Source organism: Heloderma suspectum, chromosome 1 (genome assembly GCF_057233095.1).
Source record: "Heloderma suspectum isolate Gila_16-S chromosome 1, 16-S_ref, whole genome shotgun sequence".
Taxonomy (NCBI): Eukaryota; Metazoa; Chordata; class Lepidosauria; order Squamata; family Helodermatidae; genus Heloderma; species Heloderma suspectum.
In genome coordinates this window covers 133,033,751-133,057,114 of record NC_139458.1, presented here as the reverse complement: position 1 = coordinate 133,057,114, position 23,364 = coordinate 133,033,751, and the positions used below count along the sequence as shown (strand labels likewise).

General features: G+C 42.7%; 1 protein-coding gene across 2 annotated transcripts in view; it reads left to right on the top strand.

Annotated features, from left to right (window-relative positions):
• Positions 1–943: 943 nt before the first annotated feature.
• RIC8A (RIC8 guanine nucleotide exchange factor A) overlaps positions 944–23,364 on the top strand; it is a 35,106-nt gene continuing 12,685 nt past the window's right edge. The window contains exons 1-7 of one of the 2 annotated variants that reach the window (XM_084852181.1): positions 1,425–1,575; positions 5,641–5,828; positions 9,858–9,905; positions 13,557–14,171; positions 21,033–21,127; positions 21,648–21,798; positions 23,243–23,338. In XM_084852181.1, coding sequence (XP_084708307.1) covers positions 5,745–5,828; positions 9,858–9,905; positions 13,557–14,171; positions 21,033–21,127; positions 21,648–21,798; positions 23,243–23,338 — 1,089 coding nt within the window. In that variant the 5' untranslated portion in view covers positions 1,425–1,575; positions 5,641–5,744. Of the gene's footprint in view, positions 1,576–5,640; positions 5,829–9,857; positions 9,906–13,556; positions 14,172–21,032; positions 21,128–21,647; positions 21,799–23,242; positions 23,339–23,364 lie in introns of both variants that reach the window. The other variant, XM_084853053.1, reaches the window with a different exon arrangement.

Sequence of the window (23,364 nt, the reverse complement as noted above, 5' to 3'; positions counted from 1 at the left end):
CGAAAGCATCAATTCTTCGGCGCTCAGCCTTCCTTATAGTCCAGCTCTCACAGCCATATGTTGCTACTGGGAAAACCATAGCTTTGATTAGACGGACCTTTGTCGGCAAGGTGATGTCTCTGCTTCTTACTATGCTGTCTAGGTTTGCCATAGCTTTCCTCCCAAGGAGCAAGCGTCTTTTAATGTCATGGCTACAGTCACCGTCTGCGGTGATCTTGGAGCCCAAGAAAATAAAATCTGTCACTGCTTCCATTTCTTCCCCTTCTATATGCCAGGAAGTGATGGGGCCAGATGCCATGATCTTCGTTTTTTTAATGTTGAGTTTCAACCCAGCTTTTGCACTCTCCTCTTTCACCCTCCACAAGAGGCTCTTTAGATCCTCTTCGCTTTCTGCCATTGGGGTGGTATCGTCTGCGTATCTGAGGTTGTTGATAATTCTCCCAGCAATCTTAATTCCGACCTGTGATTCATCCAACCCAGCGTTTCTCATGATGTACTCTGCATATAAGTTAAATAAGCAGGGCGACAATATGCAGCCTTGTCGTATGCCTTTCCCAATTTTGAACCACTCGGTTGTTCCATGTCTGGTTCTTACTGTTGCTTCTTGACCCTCGTACAGGTTTCTCAGGAGACAGGTAAGGTGGTCCGGTACTCCCATCACTTTAAGAATTTGCCACAGTTTGTTGTGATCCACACAATCAAAGGCTTTAGTGTAGTCAATGAAGCAGAAATAGACATTTTTCTGGAATTCTCGTGCTTTCTCCATGATGCAGCGAATGTTGGCGATTTGATCTCTAGTTCCTCTGCCTCTTCGAAACCCAGCTTGTACTTCCGGTAGTTCTCGGTTCAGATACTGCTGAAGCCTAGCTAGTAGGATTTTGAGCATCACCTTGCTGGCATGTGAAATGAGCGCAATTGTACGGTAGTTTGAACGCTCTTTGGCATTGCCCTTCTTTGGAATTGGAATGTAAACTGACCTTTTCCAGTCTTGTGGCCACTGTTGAGTGTTCCAGATTTGTTGGCATATTGAATGCAGCACTTTAACAGCATCATCTTTTAGGATTTTAAATAGCTCAGCTATCTGTAGTGGCTCATATATGTAAGTTGTCACCTGATGCAGCCATCAAATGATGAACATGCATGTGTGAACAAGCCGAAATTATCACGATATGGATTCCTTATTTGATGCTGGCTGCTGTTTTGACAGTTGTCTCGGAAACAAGGTCAAGACTCGAGTGCAGCCAATCAGCTACCCGGTACCATGACTTCTCACTTCCTTGTAGTTTTGCATTCATTCTTTCCCATCAACCTCGAGGAGAGCAGTAAAAGAGTTTTTGTCGAAGGGGTGGAACTCCCAAGAGATCAGTTCTTTCTCGGCAACCCAGCATTGTGATTCCCCACTGCGCCTTCTGTTTTTCTGCTAGCGAGATTCTCCAGCATAAGGACAACAAAGCCGCTGTCTGCTCTTGAAAACTGCATTTGGAGGATTGGGGGAAGAGTTGCTGCATTCTGGAAATGAAGCAGGAAGTGTGATCGAAAACTGCACGCACAAAAGGCGGCTAAGCTAAAAGGAAGGTAACGTTTTCTTATCCCTTCTAACTGGTTTGATGTTTAAGTTTCCAAAGTAATTAAGGACAGTGGTACTTGCTAGAATGGCATTTATAGTGAAAAGGTCATTTGGGTTAAAATTGATATAAACAATAACAATATACTTTTTAAAACTATGGAGGGTATACTTTAAGCAGTTAGCTTACATGTTGGATCAAGACAGGCTGAGCTGTTAGTGAAATGTTTACAGTTTTTCATAGCCTGTAAATGTTTTCCAAAGTGATCTGGATGGCAGCAAGCTCTGATAGATTTCAAAAGATTCATACAGCCTAAGTGTATGGCTAAAGAGAAACAAGCCTGATTCCAGCCTTACATTTCATACATACAGGTTCATGCTTGTATACAAGGACTTGTGTGTTTTGTAATGTGTGAATGTTCTTTTGTGCCAGTGTGGTTTTTTCAGTGTGTGTTTGCACTGGGATGAAAAATATACTGCCATAGTGATTCCCATATTACCAAATATGTACATGGTTGAACACAAGTGTGAACCTGTAGTGAAAGTAGTAGCTACAAGCATATTGCCAGATGTTCCTTATTTCAAAGGGTATACTTTATTTTTCATGATTTACTCTTTTTTCTGACTATTTCAACACCATGCAAAGAAAGTGACTTTATTCTATAGTCTGTTACAAGCCAATTCATAAAGTCAGTTGAGGTGTTAGGTTTATGCTATGACAAATTATCATTTGTTCAAAAGGCTTGCTTCCATTGATTAAAGTTTCCATTGATGGAAGCTCCTATACCAGTAATAACCCTCTTATACAACCAGGCTTTAATGCGATAGCCATTATAAGACGATAAATATGGACAGGTCCAAGGTTCTGCCCGCCCGCCTCCCCCCCCCCCCGCATACTGAAAGGTGTTGCTTGCAAAAAGAAATATTCAAAAATGTATTTTGCAATTAAGCACTGATTCACACAATAATTCTTTGCTTTGCTTTTCAGTCCAGTGGCAAGTGGATTGTCTGAAAAATTTGTTGCAAGCACAAAACTTGTTTTGTCACTTCACTGCAGACCTTGCTAATATGAGCTGAGCAAGAATATGCCAACTTGTTATTTGTACTTGTGACAAATGGTCCCAATCACCCATCCACCAATGTGCATGGTGATACCTGGGTTGATCATGTAGAAAGGGATGATGTGGATTTGTTTAAGATGAACACTTTCATAAACTTAGATCGTATAATATAATTAGTATTGTATGAAAAAAGATAACACAAAAGCCCTATGAGCCTATATTTCCTAGTTACCAGGACACAAAATAGAATGGAAAGCCTTCATGGAAAGGCTTGTTGTGTTTTCAGGCCTTCTTGTTAAGGGCAAGATGTAAATGTAACTAATAAAAAAATTAATAAATTCACCTCTGTGAGATCCACAGAGTTGCTTATTTTTGACATTTTGATCTGGTCTAATAACTGCAGCATAGACTCGGAAGAGGCCCAGCCAAAGTTGCTGAAATCAGTGCAAGTCATACCATTAATTTGAGTGGATTTGGAATTACAGTCTGAGTCCCTGTCCTGCTAATATTGTGACACAAACCTACATAAGTGAAACTATAAGTCAGTAGGTCAAAAATGATTTAGGATGGATCTGAAAGACAGAATGATAGAACACAAGCATTTCAGATGATCTGCAAGGACAACTTTTTCTGATGTTGACAGGATCAACACTGTTCCCAGAGGCAACAGTGGGAACTTCTGTCATTTTTATCTTTGAACAGAACAAGACCAAGCTCTGGAAATATCAGAGGGTGGTCACCCTGCGGTAGTGAAGTTGTGTGATCTGACTTTACTTTAAGAATTTTCTGGCATGCTAGTAAATGTAATTGGTTAGGTGCCATGAGGGCTCCTGTCCCAAAGGGTTTCAGGGATCTAGTGACAGAGGCTCCAATCCAGCTCTAGTTGCAAGCAGCCAGTTGCATGTAACAATTAATGGGCCTTGATGGGGGAGTGCATATTTGACAGGCACTGAAAACTGTAAAGAGTTTTAAAAACGTATAATTTGTTTTTAAAACTCTGGTTATGTTTTCAGACTCTCTCTTCGCCCCTCCATGGGTGTAACTATGAGGAATGCTTAATTTTTTTTTTAAAAAACGAGTGGAATGCCAATAAGATGAGGCATTTATAATCCACCAAATGGATCTAAGAGTGGTGATACTTTGCCAGAATTGACAAGACATGCGTCTTGTCACAGATATACATGTTTTGGCGTATGGCATAATCCTTATTTATTTAGATATCATTCTGTGATGCACTGTTTATAGCTGGCAAAGACTTAATGGAAAGCAGGTAATTATGTACAAGTAAATATGCATCTGATTTATCTTAGAGCCACTTCACACTTTACATGGAAGCTGGGTTATTTACTTTTATTTTATTTAAAATTATTTTTAGGCCACCTTTAAAGGTGGTGCTCTCTCAAGGCAGTGTAAAAGAATGAAACAATTTAAAACTAGACAAAATACAATAGACAAGCAATAAATAAATTATCAATACAGATATGTGTTCCACAAGTGTTTCCTTCAGTTATTCATGTGAAGTGTGAAGGGCAAGCACCTTATAAAGTGAGAAGTGGCTCTTGGGCAGTACAGCTCATGCTGTTCTGGGAGTGTTATCAGGCTTTTGTAATCCTGGCTTGCACATAGCTTGCAAGCCAGGCATGCATCATGTTCAGCCTTTCCCAGTTATGAAGGCCAGGACAGATTCTATATAGGGAATGCATTGGATCATAAAACTGAGGATGTGGAGCAGGTTAGGGATGGACTGTGTGACTGGGTTCAGATATAACACTAAGGCATGGTGGGTAAGTGGCCTGAGCTGCGCATGATGGGTTAGCGTGTCTTGGGGGTGTGTGTGCTTTCCCGCCCACGATGGGTTAATTCCCCCGATTAAGCCACCCTCAGAACCCATGCTCTGCAGTGAGGGTTATTTTACCTATGGTAGGTTAGCATGTTGTTTATCATGCCAGCGTGGGTTAAAGAGATTGCCTGCAGAGCTGCTCGACAAGAGCGGTCAAAAATGCTGCCATTGCTCTGCTCCTCTCAAGCGATCTCTATTCTTGCCCCAAAGGAAGCTGGGATATCTGCCCAGCTGGGTGGGAGGACTACAGGTGGAGGAGGAGCGTGTGTGTGTGAAATAAACTACTCTGTGTAGCTTGTTTGCGTGATTGTCTGATGGGAGCACAGTGGGTTGTTTGCATAACTACCTACCCAGCACATTTTGCCATCTACCATGGGTTAGCATGATGTGTGAACAGCCCCTGTGTCTCCTCTCCTAACTTGTGGGCTCACTGCCTGCTGCTCCCCTTGCCCTGTCACTGCTTCTGTTGCTTCTGTCATCATGTATTATGTGATGTACTGAGATTAGAAGGACTCCTAGAGGGAAACAAAAACATGTATCCACCTTTAAATAGCTGACATCTTTGTAGTGACTATTTTGAACACAGAGCGGTGTGTTCAAACATGATGATACAGAGAAAATTGTGACAACGAAGTTACATGCCTGAGGTGGCAGAGGGTACCAGTGATGCCTCTCCCCCCCCCTTCATGTTCTGTAAACAGATATTTAGATATGAAATGTGAGTCCATTTAAGAGGTATTCAGATCTGTGGACACAGATTTACAAGGTTCTCCAAGCACTCATCTTGCCTCTATTTTCACCCGTAGATGATATTGCTAGCCAGGACATGTTTGCGTGTATCTCTTTGTCTATATTGTGCATGCACCCTTTTTATATCAGTGGGACATTTCATAGTTTTTCTGTGCAGTACCAGAGATCAGGACAGTGGGTGGAGGGGAGGGAGGTTATTTGAGGAAGCTGCAGCATGCAGTTATCTGTTCTGAGGTAATCCTCAGATTGGGGGAGGGGGAGGCTTGCTTGGTGCTTGGGCATCTATTAATGCTGAAAAGCTCAGAGGAAGAGGATTAGTGTGAGAGTGAGCTACTGTCAGGTTTTACTGGGATCATCCATCTGCTCTGTGCCTTGGGTGTGCTGGAGTGGGCAGTCTCATTTCCTTTCCTCCCTTTCCTCTTCAGCTGTGTGACAGCAAGGCCCCTGTGCATCTGTAATTATCCAGCCCGACTGCAAAACCTCCTGCCGCTCTTCACCACCCTCCAGGCCACCTCCACTCTGTGGAGAAATGGCGCTCCAGACTGTGCTAGAGACTGTAGAAAGCGGGGAGCAAGATACTGTCCTCAAGGTGTTGCAGATCTACAACCAGGAGGTGAGTCTTCATTGGGGGCTGTTTGCCTGATGTCACTGTGAAGGATCTGCTAGAGAATCTGCTGCTGCAATTTGCTTCCCTTCCCAGCATTCTGCCTTCTGTTTCATCTGTCTGTGCATTGTTTCAGGAAAATGTTATTAACCTCTGTAAGCTAGCTTGAAAAGGTAGTAGGGGGTTTTGTGTGTATGGATTGTTTGTGACTTCTCTCTCCTTTGCTTGCTTAAAATGAGACGTAGTGGGGAGATTAAGCTGTTTTGGCCAGAGTGGGACATACTGGAAAGATAGATATTAGTTTAGTAGTGGGGAATGGATTTCAAACAGCAGAAGGGAAAGGAGGAGCTTTATGTGGAAAGCAGATGTGTGGTATTAACAAACATGCAGCCCCAGGTGGTGCTTTACATAGGGGAGAACTACTGCGTGTCATATAATTTAAGATAATTAAAGAATCCCTCAGCCTAGGGTTTGCCATAGCTACGGCATTTGAAAACTGATGGGGAGGAGAAATAAACAAAAGAATGTGGAGAGACCAAGCAATCTAAAGCATTCACCATTAGATTTGTTTCAGAATGTTGCACAGAAGACTCAGATCCTTCAATAATAAGTATATCTAAGAACCTGAAATCAAGCTCCAGTGAAATGTGTGCTTGTGACATTAATTTATAGCCAGCTGCATCAGGGATACTTTTGGCTTTACATATCTACATGACACCCCCTGCAGCAGTTCTCCAAAGTAAGTGAGAAATAAGCAGAGCTGCACATATGATATATACCACAAAATGGTATTTTCTAAGGGGAAAATGAAGGTGAGTTGGAGGATTATATGCTTGCATATGAAGCTGTCTTATATTGTGTGAGACCATTGGTCCCTCTCGCCGAGTACTGGCAATAGCACTCCAGGGCTTCAAGCAAAGGTCTTTCCAAGTCCTGACCCAAGATCCTTTTTAATTGGAAATGTTGGGAATTGAGCCTGGGACTTTGTGCATGCAAAGCATGTGTTCTACTACTTAGCCCTCTCCTTGAATTTCAGCAGGGCAGTTTTGGCAAAAATTCCAGTTATAGTAATGGCAACTGGAATAAATCAGACACTGGAAAATAAAATATCAGATTCCCTAAACCTTTAGTACTCCTGCCCATTTTTTGTAGATAATTCTGGATAGAAAAAATCAGTGTGAGTGTAGGTCTGTCATCCTGCCTGGAAGTTTAGAGAGCAGTTAAGAGCTTTGTAAAGAAGCAGACCAACCATCTTTTGGGGTTTCCCCCTCGGTGTGTGGTGGGGTGAAGCCATTCTCAGAATGCTCATAAAGCATTCATGGTTGCCTCTTGAAATGGAAAGAGCTTAATGCTGAGATGTTCTAAGGACTGGTGTCAGGGAACTCCAAAAGATGAAAGCAAAATTCATGGTTACTGCAAAGCTATTTGTTTCTTAATTATGATGACAGAGGAACATAATTTTGTTCCAAAAGGTCTGATATAATCTTAAAAGTAGCAGTTGTGGCCTGTACTCTGCTTCTCAGCTGTTGCCACCAAGCAGCAGCTGAGAATGTTACAGGAGAAGGCCCTGTTTGGACAGTGGGCTATAGTAGCTTGTTCAGAGTGATGATTATGTCTGATAGCGTTTAAGATATCAAACACTCTGATTTTTCATGTGAGAAGGAATTGAAAAGAATAGGACTGCTTTTGGACTATAGTATTTTGAAGTGATACTAGGTAAAATACACAGTGGTCAGTGTTATTTCTGTAAAGTTGTTAAGGGCGGTGTCTCTAGGTCCTGTACATAAGAACAGCACAGAAATGTAAGATCTCATTAACGAGAAACCATTTTCAGGCACTGCATATTGAACACATAGACTTTATTGCCAAAAGTTACTAGCGAAATAACTAGCAGGCTTCAAAAACTGATTTTTAATACGGTATTATGTGTTGTCATCTCACAGTTATATAGATAAAGTCAGAGTAGTCATCTCAGTAGGCTTCTGTCACACTGAAATACTCCTGTACTGCCAGAATAAAATACTGTTAAGACAGTAGTTACCCAGGATGGTAAACAGAAGAAGCTGGTATCTTCAGTTTATCTTTGTTCAGCCATTAGCTTTTGCACTTCATATTGCAAAAGTTAAGATAATTCAATTAATAGGAAAAGTCCTCAGAACTCCAGGGAGCTGTGCACCAGGGATGCAGTTCCCTCTCTCAAGCATAGACAGAAAGATCCTGTTTGTATTCTTTACAAATTATTCGCCATGTTATGCTTTGGCTCTATGAGGTCACTGACAGGAGGCTTCGTATTTCAGATCTTGTGGTTTTATTTATAGTAATAATTGAGGTCATCAATGATGTGTTTGATTAGGTAGGGCAGTGGATTTTTCAAACAGTGTTCTGTAGGACCCTGTGGTTCTTTGGAAGCTTATCGGGGGGCCCACAATTTTATTGATATGTATTCAGCTTTTTGACCAGAGTCCCCAGCATGGCTCACAAAATGAATCCATGACGAAAGATATGGGGCAGGAGAGAGTATTAGAGAACAGGGTGAGAAGCAGAATTTTCAGTGAGAAGACTGGTAATGATGGACAGGTTTCCCTGAGATTAACCTGCCCATCAGTGATTACTGATCTTCCAGTACAGAATGTAGCTACAAGAGAGTTGGGTGTGTTCTAGTCTGCATTCTCAGCTGATGAGAGGTGATGGTTGGTGAGACCCAGCAGGCTTATGGAATATGCATCCTAGAACAATCCCAGGATTCTGTGTATGGATTTCATGGCAAATGCGAACCTTGCCTCTACCATGAACTCATTAGGAGGCTTTACGCAAGCCGTGCTCCCTCTGCCTCCATCCCCTCATCTGCAATAATACTGACTTACCTTACAAGGTTGTGGTGGAGATTACAACTAGACAATGCACATGAAGTGCTTTGAACACTTGAAAGTGCTATAAAAATGTTAAACATTATGCAGTATTGTAGACCATGGTATTCTTCTAGGCCACGTTTCCAGAGGGGGCAGTAGCAGGGGTTATCACTTTGCAATGATTCTGCTTCTTCCTCCAGGGGAAGTTTCAGAAGATGGTGTAGGCAGACATTTGCTCCTCTCCATGGGAGTTGTGCAATGGGATTTTTTAGGGGTCAGTTTTCCTCCAATGCTTTTACACATTTACAGAAAACTGCTGGGGGAAGTTGGCCATGGTTATGGAATGTGATACATCAACATGCTAATAACACCCAACTTTATGAGCCAGACTAGACATGATGTGGGAGGTCTGTAATTGGAACTCCTGATGTTGTTTGTTTGTTTAAAGAAAAAAGACAACTCTGGGGGCCCCAATTTAGAGTGTGACCATTGGGGCAGGAGGTTTAGCCTTTCCCTACATGTACTTTCCCCACTGAAAATCAGAAGCTGCTATTTACTCTGATTGCAAATTCAAGCACAGTTCTGTGTTCCCATATGTTTTTCCAGTCAGGGTACAGTTTCCTTCAGGAACTCTGTCCAGTTAGCTAACCTTAGACCCCACACATCTGCCAGCCTTATAACAGCATATTACAGTGTAGGTTGCTAATCTCTCTTGAAGTTATCAGCATGGGAATCCTTTTCTGTGTTGTAATGCGTTTGATTGCAATCTTAAGAGCATATTCTGTGGTGGATCTCTGTTGGCTTCAAAGGGACTTTCCAGGTGTAAGTAGGTTTAGGGATTGCAGCCCAAGGTTACTTTGTTCTGCACCTCATGTCATAAACAACCTTAAATTCCATCTTACTTGTTTCCTGCTGAGTTCAGCATAGTGGTACAGGAAACTTGAGATGTGTTCAAAGGCCCCACTGTTTCCTTAAATCATAAGCTATGCCAGCTTCTCTGAATGAATTTATCAGTTGTAAGCATTTTTCTTTCACCTTTGCTTTGTCATTCACTGTTTTACAAGCTGCACGGCTGGGTTTTCAGAAGAAACCAGTTGATGGTCATTTGTTGAAAAAAAAATCATTTTCTGTATTTAGAGTAAGTTTATTTTCTCTTCTTTTCAATTAAGTTTTTCCCTTGCATTCCCAGAAATCTCAATGTTTTACCTTTGAAGTTGAGGAACAGGAAGAAAGGAAGGTAAGTCCTTGTTTTATTGTGCTCACTTCATCAGGAACACCGAGACCGAGATCTTGTGCAGCTTGTCCCTGGACACTGAATGAATTAAACTATTCCTCGCTGTGCAACAGCAGCTTTTCCTTCAAAACAAAAGTGGACAGCTTATGCACAGTTTAAAAGTGTGTTTAACTTAATATGCGGTTTGGCCTTCAGTGTTTATGAAGTCATGCTGGCAGCAGCCAGAGAGCAGCTGATGTCTCACTGGAATTAAACCACTCATGTGGGAAAGTGATGGGTAAGGAGTGGAGTATACTTTGATAGCTGGGCACCAAAGATCCATTGCATTCAGGTGCAGTGGCTGTTATGAATTTCTGTATGAGCACACAAGACTGCCTTATGCGGAGTCAGACTTCTGATCCATCTTGGCCAGTATTGTCTTTGCCAAATGGCAGTGGCTCTCAAGGTGTCAGGCAGAGGTCTTTTCCAGTACTGCTACCTAAGATCCTTTGTAATTGGAGATACCAGGATTGCACCCTAGGACCTTTTCCATGCAAAGAATGTGCTCCCTCTGCTGCTGAACAGTGATATCTCCTTTTTATTCTTGGAAAGAATAATAATTGCTGGATGGGGTCGAGACCATCTATATTATACATCGAAGAGAATAGCTGTATGAGTGGCTACAGCCATGGAAGCAAAAAGAAAAAGAAAACCCTCCATATTCACAGATAGTATACCACAGATTACCAGATGCTGGGGAATGTGAATTTTTCCAAGACATCTGGCTGGTCACTACTGGTGGATCAAACACTAAAGTTCACATTCCCCAGCATCTGATGATCGGTAATATACTAACTGAATAGTGAGGGTTTTGTTTTTCTTTTTGCTTCCATGGCTGTAGCCACTAATACAGCTATCCTCTTCCATGTATTCATCACAGCCCTCTAACGTCATTTATGCTAGTGACTGCTGTGGTATCCTTTGGCAATAAGCTCTGTAGGATAAGTGCATGTTGTGTGACATAATGTTTTTCAGTTTTCTTAAACATGCTGTGTATGGATTTGGATTGCCAAGTTTTCACCTGGAAATGTTGCCCTTGCATCATCAGGGAGGGTTCAGTGTGGCACCTTCTGATTTGCTGCTCCACCGATCCCTTCATCCAACCTCCTCTCCCATCTGCTGGTGCAAATATCATTCTAATTTTGTCCCACAGCAGGCAGGAGAGGAATGTGGGTACAGGTTCTGGTGGAGCAGCAGTGCAGATATTCAGGGACTGCCAATTCTCTTAGTTCCGCAGAATGTTTAAAGATACTGGAGAGCGGCTGCCAATCCGAGTAGCCAGTGCGAAGCTAGATGGACCATTAGCCAAATGTTCTCTAAGATAGCTTCATATGTTCATAATGTTAGAAGACTAATTTGTATGTCTGTTTTGGAGAGATGATGTGTGTATGGAAATAATCTAGAGTTCATCTCTTCATCTCTGATGTATTTACATGTATAACTGTTTTGGCATTATCTCACTACACATCTTAACATCCAGGTATAACTAATTGTGTCTTATAAATGGTATGTAGGAAGTAAAAACAACAACCCCCAAACATCTGTTATATAGGAAGTAGTCATTGGTAGCAACTAGCCAATAATTTACTTGCATAACAGGGTGATGTCATGCATTTGTGTGTGAAATTGTCTGTGAATTATTAAGATTCGAGAAATCTTAATAATGAAACAAGAGTTCAACTCCCTCATGAACTATCTTTGATAAGGCAATAGTACTAAGCCAATTATACTGAGCTACAATAAATCCTGTAAATAAGTAGTGTTTGTGATCCTTTTATAACTACATACATATTGATATATGCCTATGAAATGTGTGCGTACACCAACTGCTTAACTAAGGTCTATTTTAAATAATATGCTCAACTACTATTTAACTATTATTAACAATAATTACAATTATATATAATTAACTAATTATTTAACTATTTCAAATAAATGCATAGATAATTGCTGCTATTGTTTTTAACAGGCTGTGTCGTTGGTCTGTTTGTTTACCCCCTCGTTTTATATACACTTTTTTGTTTTCTCTTTTCTGTTGTATTTTATCTTTGTTGTTGTTAAGTTGCTTTGGGCATAATTGTGGTACATTCTGCAATAGGCACAGAGACAATACAATTTTATATTTGTTCAAGAGGACTTTCTTAAGATTGTGTGACATGCTAAAGTGTAGAAAAACCCTCCACTCCCCACTTTGAATCTATTATTCAAAGATGGAAGGAAGGAATCAAGTTGTGGCTACATACAGTGATTATCCAGATACCTTTCTTGCACTCACCCTTGAGGCAGAAAGCCTGGTGTGTTTCATCCTCTTCTATTTTCCTAATATTCTACAATCTCTTCTCCAGATTTTGATCCAGACACAAATGAGCCACCAGTCTTATGTATAAGTAGTATGTTACGTAATCGGACCTGTTCACTAATATCGGTTAAGAAGGCATTTAATCAAGAGTCCCAAAATAGATCTCTTCTGCGGGTTTGCTGAATTTGGATGAAATTACACCATGACCTGCAGAACAAAAGCTTAGCAAAAAAGCAGAAAGCCTGCCAAGCTACAGATGTGTCTGCTTCTTTATATCTGTGTTGAACAAAGCTCCGCCATGCAAAAATCACCCTCTGCTGCGTCATTTTGTCGTTTTAGTGTGACATACAGAGAGCAAAGCTCCACCTATATCATTAAATCTGAATGTACTTTCCAGTCTTGCTTGATTACTTATCTTGACCAGCCTGATTCTGTGGCTTAACTCATGACTGCTCAGCCTGCCTAGGCCATTTGTCAGACTGGCCTAGGCAGGTCCATTTGGTTTAGCTCTGGCCAGAGCAGGATTGACTTACTATTGCAATATGTGACTCATTTTCTGGCAAAAGTCTTGAGCTGGTTAACAATGTAAAATGTTAGTCCTACCTCCAGCCTCCAAACTGTAATAGTGGGGCATTTTTGTCACTTTGGGTCTGGAGCCTGTCCACAAATATTTCCCACTAGGACTGTATGTGCATGATCAGTTTGCTCAGATTGGATGAAGGCAAATTGGCTGTAGGACAAAACAAGTGAGACCTGTAACAAAATGTTGCAGTGTGGAGTGCCGCTGTTTAGTGTCCTAGCCACCCCCCCACGCCCCCCCCCCACGTTTTCCATTCTTCTCCCTCCAACACATTTAGTGAGCACTGAGTATTCTCAGTCCTTATTGGACTGGTTTTAGGGACACCCCCCTTAGGGGGTTTTCACTAAAGATTTTTGTACTTTTGCAAACCTTGGGGGTCTCCAAGGGTGCCGATACCTCCCTCTTGTGCATGGGTGGTGTTATTTTGACTATATATTCAACAGCATTTGCAGCCTGAATATCATAAATAGAGGGAATGTAGCATGTGCTTAACAAGCTGCTATGTGTGTCAGGTCTGCTCCTGTTGTGCTACTATCACATGTTAACATTGCTTATAGTGTAGATGGATATGGGACTGTGGGACTCATGGAATGTGAAGGTTTGGGGTACATTAATTTCATGGGACCTCTGCAATCCACAAGTGCAGACATGGACTGATCCTCATTTCTCATGTAGAAGTGTATTGCTTTGCTACTAGATTTGTTAAGCTTCTCGTTTTTCCCTTCAAATGCTGTAGAAACTGGCCATGCTCCTGATCAAGTTCTTGGAGAGGGTGCTCCAGCCATCCTGCCAGGTCACATGTTTGGAAAGCATACGAATCCTGTCCCGGGACAAAAGCTGCCTTGGCCCTTTTGCAACCATGGAAGGCTTGAAGACACTAGCCAGGCACGCTGGGATTGATTACACAGAGGAGCAGATGCTAGAGGTTCCAGATCTGGATGTGATCCTGGAGGCACTTAAGTGCCTGTGCAACATTGTCTTCAGCAGCTCCCGGGCTCAGGAGCTGACCTCTGAAGCCCGGCTTGTGGTGGGCCTCACAGATCGCATCAAACTCTACAATGAGAGAAACCTCCCCCACGACATCAAGTTTTTTGACTTGCGTCTTCTCTTCTTGCTGACGGCACTAAGGGTGGACATCCGGCAGCAACTTGCACAGGAACTCCGGGGGATCGGTCTTATGACAGACACCCTGGAACTTACGCTGGGAGTGAAGTGGATAGACCCCCATGAAGTGGCTGCTATGGGGAACCCTTCCCTGCCTTTACCTCGGCAGGAAGCAGAGCGTGCCATGGAGATCCTGAAGGTGCTCTTCAATATCACTTTTGATACGAACAAGAGGGAGGTGGATGAGGTAAGTCACCCAGAAGTGGCTTTTGGTGTCTTGCTTTTATCGGTCTCTGTTTTTATTTACCACTCCTTTCATCCATGATTCCTATAGCCAAGGACACTGTTTAGACTGAGGCCCCATCTACATGGAGACACTTTATGACACAATTCCATGTAAATCCAGGTTTTTCAAGAATTTGAATTTACTTCTTGTGCGGTGTGCTCACTCTTGTGCGGTGTGCTCACTCTTTCACAGGGCAAACGGCAATTGAAACCACATTAGTTCGGGGTTGGGTGGGCAGAGTCTCGCAAGTAGTACTGAACATCATCAACTGCATAGGTGGGGGGCAGCGAATTAGTAGAGGCTTGCTCCCCACCCCTTTCCCCACTCCCATGCTTAGTGAAGTGCAATGGAAGAGAATGAGTTACTTCCAAGTAGACACGTATAGCCAACACCTCTCCTCGTGTCCACTCTTTCTCAGTGTGAATAAGGGTCATTTGGAGGCAATATGCTTTTAAAATCATTAAAGTTCTGCGGACCGTCGCTCCTCCATAAGAGCTGAGATTTAAAGCAACAAGCTTGCTCCCCTCTCCCTGCTCCCATGCTCAGTGAAGTGCAATGGAAGGCAATGAATTATTTCCGAGTAGACATATGTAGCCAACACCTCTCCTTGTGTCCACCCTTTCATAATGCAACTTCCCCTTCCGCCTATCAGCGCTGCTTCCCCCAGCCCTTGCCAAAGCCAATTGAGGTAACACAGACTCCCAAACCACACCGAAGCCGCCATGATGGGAAAATCTGGCACAAAATGACTTTGCGAAAAAGCGGCTTTTCGGGCAGAAAAATGCAGGGTTGATGCAGAGTGGGGGTATCGTCTGTGAGGTGCAGTAGAACTGGAGTAAATCCCCTGTATAGATGGGGCCTGAGTGTCCTTATATGTTTCAGGCTTAGGAGTGGTTGCATATTTGGCCAACTCACTGCTTCTGTGAGCTTACTTACACTTGTTATAAACAGGCCTGTTTATTAGGTACAGATGAGAAAGGCACAAGTCCCTTTACTTCAACAGAAAAGAATGACTGACTGGTGATAATATTGCTATAACTGTTGATTTCTAAAATGATGTGGTCTCATGTTTGCTCTAAACATGGTAAAATTGGATATGTTACAATCATTGAACATATTTTCCAACAACATATGGCCACTGAAAAAGACAGAGTAAATTGTCTGTTAAATTTGCATGTAGCAACACTTAAGTGTTTCCCAAACTAATTTGGCCACGGAATATTTTTGAGCTTGAAATATATTGATGGAACCCATAAATGCTAGTTGGGGAGTATGGAATACCCAGAGGATAAAGCAAGGTCTTAGAATTTTTGCAGCAAAATAGGGGAAAATTAAGCCTATTTTCATACCGAACAATTGCCTCCCATAATGCTCAGAAGCGTGTCGGATTTTTAGCAAGAGTTTTTAAAAGTTAGTTTTGGGGCGATGCTTTTTGTTTTACGAAGAACAAATAATACAGAGTGCAGAAGAAAAATTATCTGGATGAACAACTGTCCTTTTGATTAACAGAGTTTATTTGCAGAGTTTAGAGCTGCACTAAGCCTTAAACATTAATTTACAAAGCCTAGAGCTGCACCCAAGCTTTAAAATTAATTCACAAAACCTAGAGCTGCACCCAGGTTGTAAAGAAAATTGAAAAACTTTCCTATTTTCTGACTGATGCTGTTGTCTGTTCAGGGTCACTCGCTCTCTCTCTCTCTCACACACACAGACACACACACACACACACACTTCAGAAACAAAAATTAAACACCCACATACACACAGACTCTGCTCAGCCACCTGCTGCTGCTGCCTACAGATGAGGCCAAAACTTAGCTCCAGTCTCTGTTCTCTGTGAGTCTATATCCTGAGTCCTGGCTCTGGCTGCATACACCAGCCATGTGATGTAGAAGCTGTGCTCTGAAAGGGCCATGCGCTCTCAAGGTCGCCCATAATGGTCTGGGGAACGGGGGGTTGCTCTGTGTTCCTCTTTGACTCCAGCTTGCAGGAGCCAATGAGGCTTCACGATGGCCATGTCACAATAGCAGCTTTTACAATCCAAATACTATTCAACTAAGTATTTTTGATGCATACATATTTTTATATTAAATATTTTAGAGGGAAATATTGCTAGCATCGAAATTTGCTTATGGAACCCCCAGTCACATTGCATGGAAGCACCAGCATTCAGCGGAATATAGTTTGGGAAACACTGAGTTAAGGCAGGGTACCTCCCAGTGTCTGTTTTATTTAACTTGATGGGGATGATAGTCCTGGACCTAGTGGCTTAAGCCATAGGAAATTCTGTGATTTCTTTCACTTTCTGGGTTAGCAGTTAATTGTGATATTTGTTGTTCAGTCGTTCAGTCGTGTCCGGCTCTTCGTGACCCCATGGACCATAGCACGCCAGGCCTTCCTGTCCTGCGCTCTCTCCCGGAGCGTGCTCAAGTTCATATTCATTGCATCGGTGATGCTATCTAGCCATCTCATCCTCTGCCGTCCCCTTCTCCTTTTGCCTTCAGTCTTTCCCAGCATCAGGGTCTTTTCCAGAGAGTTTTCTCTTCGCATTAGGTGGCCAAAATATTGGAGCTTCAGCTTCAGTATCTGTCCTTCCAATGAGCACTCAGGGTTGATTTCCTTTAGGATGGACTGATTTGACCTCCTTGCAGTCCAGGGGACTCGTAAGAGTCTTCTCCAGCACCACAGTTCGAAGGCATCGATTCTTCGGCGCTCAGCCTTGCTTATAGTCCAGCTCTCACAGCCATACATTACTACTGGGAAAACCATAGCTTTGATTAGACAGACCTTTGTCGGCAAGGTGATGCCTCTGCTTCTTACTATGCTGTCTAGGTTTGCCATAGCTTTCCTCCCAAGGAGCAAGCGTCTTTTAACTTCATGGCTACAGTCACCGTCTGTGGTGATCTTGGAGCCCAAGAAAGTAAAATCTGTCACTGCTTCCATTTCTTCCCCTTCTATATGCCAGGAAGTGATAGGGCCAGATGCCATGATCTTAGTTTGTTTTAATGTTGAGTTTCAAACCAGCTTTTGCACTCTCCTCTTTCACCCTCAACAAGAGGCTCTTGAGATCCTCTTCGCTTTCTGCCATTAGGGTGGTATCGTCTGCATATCGGAGGTTGTTGATAATTCCCCCAACAGTCTTAATTCCGACCTCTGATTCATCCAACCTGGCATTTCTCATGATGTACTCTGCATATAAGTTAAATAAGCAGGGTGAAAATATGCAGCCTTGTCGTACTCCTTTCCCAATTTTGAACCACTCGGTTGTTCCATGTCTGGTTCTGACTGTTGCTTCTTGACCCTCGTACAGGTTTCTCAGGTGACAGGTAAGGTGGTCTGGTACTCCCATCTCTTTAAGAATTTGCCACAGTTTGTTGTGATCTACACAATCAAAGGCTTTAGCATAGTCAATGAAGCAGAAATAGACGTTTTTCTGGAATTCTCTTGCTTTCTCCATGATGCAGCGAATGATGGCGATTTGATCTCTAGTTCCTCTGCCTCTTCGAAACCCAGCTTGTACTCCCGGTAGTTCTCGGTTTGCATACTGCTGAAGCCTAGCTTGTAGGATTTTGAGCATCACCTTGCTGGCATGTGAAATGAGCGCAATTGTGCGGTAGTTTGAACACTCTTTGGCGTTGCCCTTCTTTGGAATTGGAATGTAAACTGACCTTTTCCAATCTTGTGGCCATTGCTGAGTGTTCCAAATTTGTTGGCATATTGAATGCAGCACTTTAACAGCATCATCTTTGAGGACTGTAAATAGCTCAGCTGGAATACTGTCATCTCCGCTAGCTTTGTTGTTAGTAATGCTTCCTAAGGCCCACTTGACTTCACTCTTGAGGATGTCCAGCTCAAGTTCAGTGACCGCACTATCATGGCTATCAGGGACATAAAGATCTTTCCTGTATAGTTCTTCTGTGTATTCTTTCCACCTCTTCTTAATCTCATCTGCTTCTGTTAGGTCCCTGCCTTCTTTGCCCTTTATCATGCCCGTCTTTGCACAAAACGTTCCCTTGAGATCTCCAATTTTCTTGAAGAGATCTCTAGTCTTTCTCATTCTGTTGTTTTCCTCGATTTCCTTGCGTTGTTCATTTAAGAAGGCCTTCTTGTCTCTCCTTGCTATTCTCTGGAACTCTGCATTCAGTTGGATATATTTTCCCCTTTCTCCCTTGCTTTTCGCTTCCCTTCTTTCCTCAGCTACTTGTAAAGCCTCATCAGACAGCCACTTGGCTTTCTTGCATTTCTTTTTCTTTGGGATGGATTTCGTTGCTGCCTCCTCAACAATGTTACGGACCTCTGTCCATAGTTCCTCAGGCACTCTGTCTATCAGGTCTAATCCCTGAAATCTATTCCTCACCTCCACTGTATATTCATAAGGGATATGATTTAGGTCATACCTGAATGGTTTAGTGGTTTTCTCTACGTTCTTCAATTTAAGCCGAAATTTTTCAAAAAGAAGCTCATGATCTGAGCCACAGTCAGCTCCAGGTCTTGTTTTTACTGACTGTATAGAGCTTCTCCATCTTTGGCTGCAAAGGACATAACCAATCTGATTTCGATATTGACCATCTGGTGATGTCCATGTGTAGAGTCGTCTCTTGTGCTGTTGAAAAATAGTGTTTGCTATGATCAACGTGTTCTCTTGGCAAAACTCTATTAGCCTTTGTCCTGCTTCGTTTTGTACACCAAGGCCATACTTGCCTGTTATCCCGGTGATTTCTTGACTTCCTACTTTGGCATGCCAATCCCCTATGATGAAAAGGACATCTTTTTTTGGTGTTAGTTCTAGAAGGTGTTGTAGGTCTTCATAGAACCGATCAACCTCAGCTTCTTCGGCATCAGTGGTTGGGGCATAGACTTGAATTACTGTGATGTTGAATGGTTTGCCTTGGATTCGTACTGAGATCATTCTATCATTCTATCATTTTTAAGATTGTAGCCCAGTACTGCTTTTCCCACCCTTTTGTTGACTATGAGTGCTACTCCATTTCTTCTAAGGGATTCTTGCCCACAATAGTAGATATGATGGTCACCTGAATTAAATTCGCCCATGCCTGTCCATTTTAGTTCGCTGATTCCCAAGATGTCGATGTTCAATCTTGCCATCTCATGTTTGACCACCTCCAGCTTACCTTGATTCATTGATCTGACATTCCAGGTTCCTAAACAATATTGTTCTTTACAGCATCGGATTTTCTTTTCACCACCAGACACATCCACAGCTGAGTGTCCTTTCGGGCTTGGCCCAACCGCTTCACTCTTTCTGGTGCTACTTGGAAATATCCTCTGCTCTTCCCCAGTAGTATATTGGACACCTTCCGACCTGAGGGGCTCATCTTCCGGCGTCATATCTTTTAGCCTTGTGATACGTTCCATGGGGTTTTCTTGGCAAGAATACTGGAGTGGGTTGCCATTTCCTTCTCCAGTGGACCACATTTTGTCAGAACTCTCTGCCATGACCTGTCCGTCTTGGGTGGCCCTGCACGGCATAGCTTATGGCTTCACTGAGTTACGCAAGCCCCTTTGCCACAACAAGGCAGTGATCCATGAAGGGGTAATTGTGATATAGGGTTCGGAAAAACCGTGGAAGGATATGGAGTAGCAGGGGAAAGGGTAATGTGTAGCATAAGGTGAAGTGAGAATTGGGTGTCTTCTAGGGAAACAGTTCCATTATTTGCATCTTATTTCCATTTTTTAAGTTCAAAGAGTTCAGCATGAACCTGACTGGAATCTATTTTCAGTGTTTGCCTTGCTTGTGTATGAATTAATTTAATTTAAACACTATATTCTTGCTGCCTAGTTTGATTGTTACTATTTGCAGGATTTGACAGTTTATTTTATGTATGTATTTATTTATTTACAATGTTTGTATACCGCTCCATATCTAAAACAGATTTTGGAGTGGTGAACACAAAAGATAAAACAGTAAAATAATAAAAAGATTAAAACACCATATTAAAATTATGCTTAAAAAAACCCCCAATGCCAGTAGAAGCCATGGCTGGTCAATTAAGGAATGCCTCCTGGAACAGTGCTGTTTTCAGGAGGTGCCAGAAACAACACAGTGTTGGTGCCTGCCTGACCTCCAGGGGCAGGGATTTCCAAAGAAAAGGGGCTGCCACATTGAAGGCTCTGTTCCTGGTGGACTCCAGTCGGGCCATAGGTCCATGTGGACCCACCAGGAGCAAGCCCTCCAATGACCTCAGTGACCAGGCAGGTTGGTAAGGGGAAAGGGAAGGAAGGTTGTGGTTTAGAGGATATTGTGGGTATATAGTAAAGACCCAGAGGTAAAGGCCAAGAGCAGGAGCTGAAAAAATGCTGAATGCAGAAGTCTCATAGGAACATAGGAAGCTGCCTTATAATGAGTCAGACCATTGGTCCATCTAACCCAGAAATGTTAACACCGACCAGCAGCAACTTTCCAGGGTTTCAGGCAGGATTCTTTCCCAGACCTACCTGGAGATGCCAGGGATCATATCTAGGAACTTCTGCATGCAGTGTGCTCTACCACTGAACTATGGCCTGCTTCCCTCACATTCCTTCATGCAGCCCCACTTCTATTGCTGTGCCCACACATTTCTCCACAAACCTGGGAGCCATGAATTTTGAATTCTATGCAGAGGCTGTATTCTGAACATAGTAATTTGCTGTGCAGATTCTCAGATTCCTTGTACGCAATTTTTCTCTTGATCCAAATGTCCAGAAGCACATTCAGTTCTGAGAATGTACAATAGCAGTGGCTTGTTGCAACCAACAGGCCATGCAAAAGAGAGAGATGTCTTCCCCCTCATAATCAGGCTTTTCATTATGTTGTGGGGTCAGGAAGATGCTGCTCTGTACCGACGCCTTGGTGCCCTCCTCCGTCACTGCCTGATGATTTCAGCAGATGGTGAAGATCGGACAGAAGAATTTCACAGGTGATTATCCTACTGCAGGACTTGAATCCCAATATAATTCTTATTTGGGTGAGAGAGTGCCATTACTGAAATTGCCTTGAGGCCCCATTATAACATGAGCTATGCAGCTTGTGTAGAGTATTCAAGAATCAGGGTTCAGTTCTGTGTGATGCACCTGACTTAGTACATATGTACGTTAAATGATGATAGTAATAATTATCTATGTACAAGTCAGTTTACAAGCAGCAGGTTTGACAAGTCCCTACCCAAAGGGGTTTACAGTTTAAAAATGGATACAAGGAAACAACAGAGGAAGGCGCGGGAGATAGAGGCAGGAGTAAATGGGGGAAGAGTATGTTATTAAATGTTCTGAGTAGTGCTTAAGTCCCCATCACAGTGCCAGGAAAGGATACTTTGGGATCTTGTTCTCATGTTGTTGGAAATTATCAGATCCTTGTCAGGTTTTAAAAAACAAAACAGCCCTTCATTGATGTAGGCTGCTAACTCATCTTCTCTGGTTTGCCTTGTGTTGTATGTTCAGCCACACAGTCAATCTCCTGGGCAATCTGCCTCTCAAGTGTCTGGATGTCTTGCTGGCCCCCAAGGTGCATCCAGGCTCACTTGAATACATGGGAGTCAACATGGATGCTGTCAATGTTCTGTTGGATTTCCTTGACCGTCGTCTTGACAGGGTGGGTGGAACAGATAGTTTTCACAATTTCTCAGTGCTCCACAACCACTTTCCACTTTTACTTCCAGTACTTCCCATGCTCAGTGTAGGACAGGTTTGGCCATCAGTCCCATGCCTGGATGTTCTGGCTTTAGCCTTCTGTGTTAAGCATAAAAATCTCTGAAACTTATTACTCTCTTAGAAAACTGCTGCAGTAGCAATCGGCATGGTAGCAAAGAGCTTAGCACTGGTCAAACGATGCTATGTGAGCGTGCACCAACCATTCACTAGTTGAACGGAGGACTTTCCATGATTAGATCAGTGACTTGTGTTATTAAAACTTAATTGTTTCATTGGTTGTTTGAGTGATGAATTTGGTTGGCTTGGATCTGACTAAATAGTTGAAATGTAAAATGCTTGTTGGCTTTTGAGATGAGATAGCTGGTAGAATAAGAAGCATTAGTACTGATTAGTTCTCTGTCTTTCGGTCTGTGCTGCTACGAAATTGTATGGATTCCAGTGTTTCACCATAGCCCCCTTGTCTTGTTTTCCCATAGCCAAGTATATTCCTAGCTTTTTGCCTCCCTTTTGGTATCATAGAGAGTGGTAGCAGGATTCTGCAGACTGCCCAAAGGGGCGTTGACTAGAATAATGGCTCACAGACTACTATCTGATGGATGGCAGGCAGGCGGGCAGGCAAAGTTCTCTACGTAAAAGTAGAGACACATGCTTTTCAATCCAGATGACCCCAGGTCTCATAGATCACGTCACAGGCAAGATGCAGGAGTCCCACTTTACTCATACCATGGAAATGGGTAAAGTAGAAATGCAAATCACTCATGCTTCTGATTCTCTGTAATACCTGAAGCGACTCTCAGCCACACTCAGGTGATACGACATTCAGCAGAAAGAGCCTGGCTTTTTGTATTGAGGGTGACTCTACCCATTATAAGAAATATGGGTCTGCTGCCAGCAGGCTTGGATTGTATTCTCACGTCCTCCCCTCCCACCCGCCCCCTATATGTAATACAACTTACCTTGTGACCTGACATTGTCATCCTGAGCATTTCCTTGCTCTTGCTCCTGCCAGTAGAAGCCAATGATGTGAAGTGAGTGCAAGTAAATGATCAACGTATTGATGTCAGGTCATGAAATATTCTGTAATACTTGTTACAGAGCGAGTAGTGGTGGACTTTACTCAGGGATGTCATTTTTGGTGGCAGCCCCAAGTTCTTATAACATAGGGTTTCACCCTGAGAAAAGGATGAGACATGAGACTTGTATACTTTGAAGATTTTCTGTACATAGCCTACAGCTGATCTGCAGTTACCTGCACTATTTCAGAGAACTGGAACTAGCATTCTTGGTTCTTTTCATAAAAATCTGTATTTCCATGAGACTTTTCATACATGGGAAACAAAATGTGTATTGTTATGAGCCTGTGTTTCTTGTGGACTCTTCCACAGGGCCACAAACTTAAGGAAAGTTTGACTCCTGTGCTGAACTTGCTGACTGAGAGTGCCCGGGTTCATCGGCAGACAAGGAAATTCCTTAAAGCTAAGGTATTGTATTTCTGTCAAGTATGATC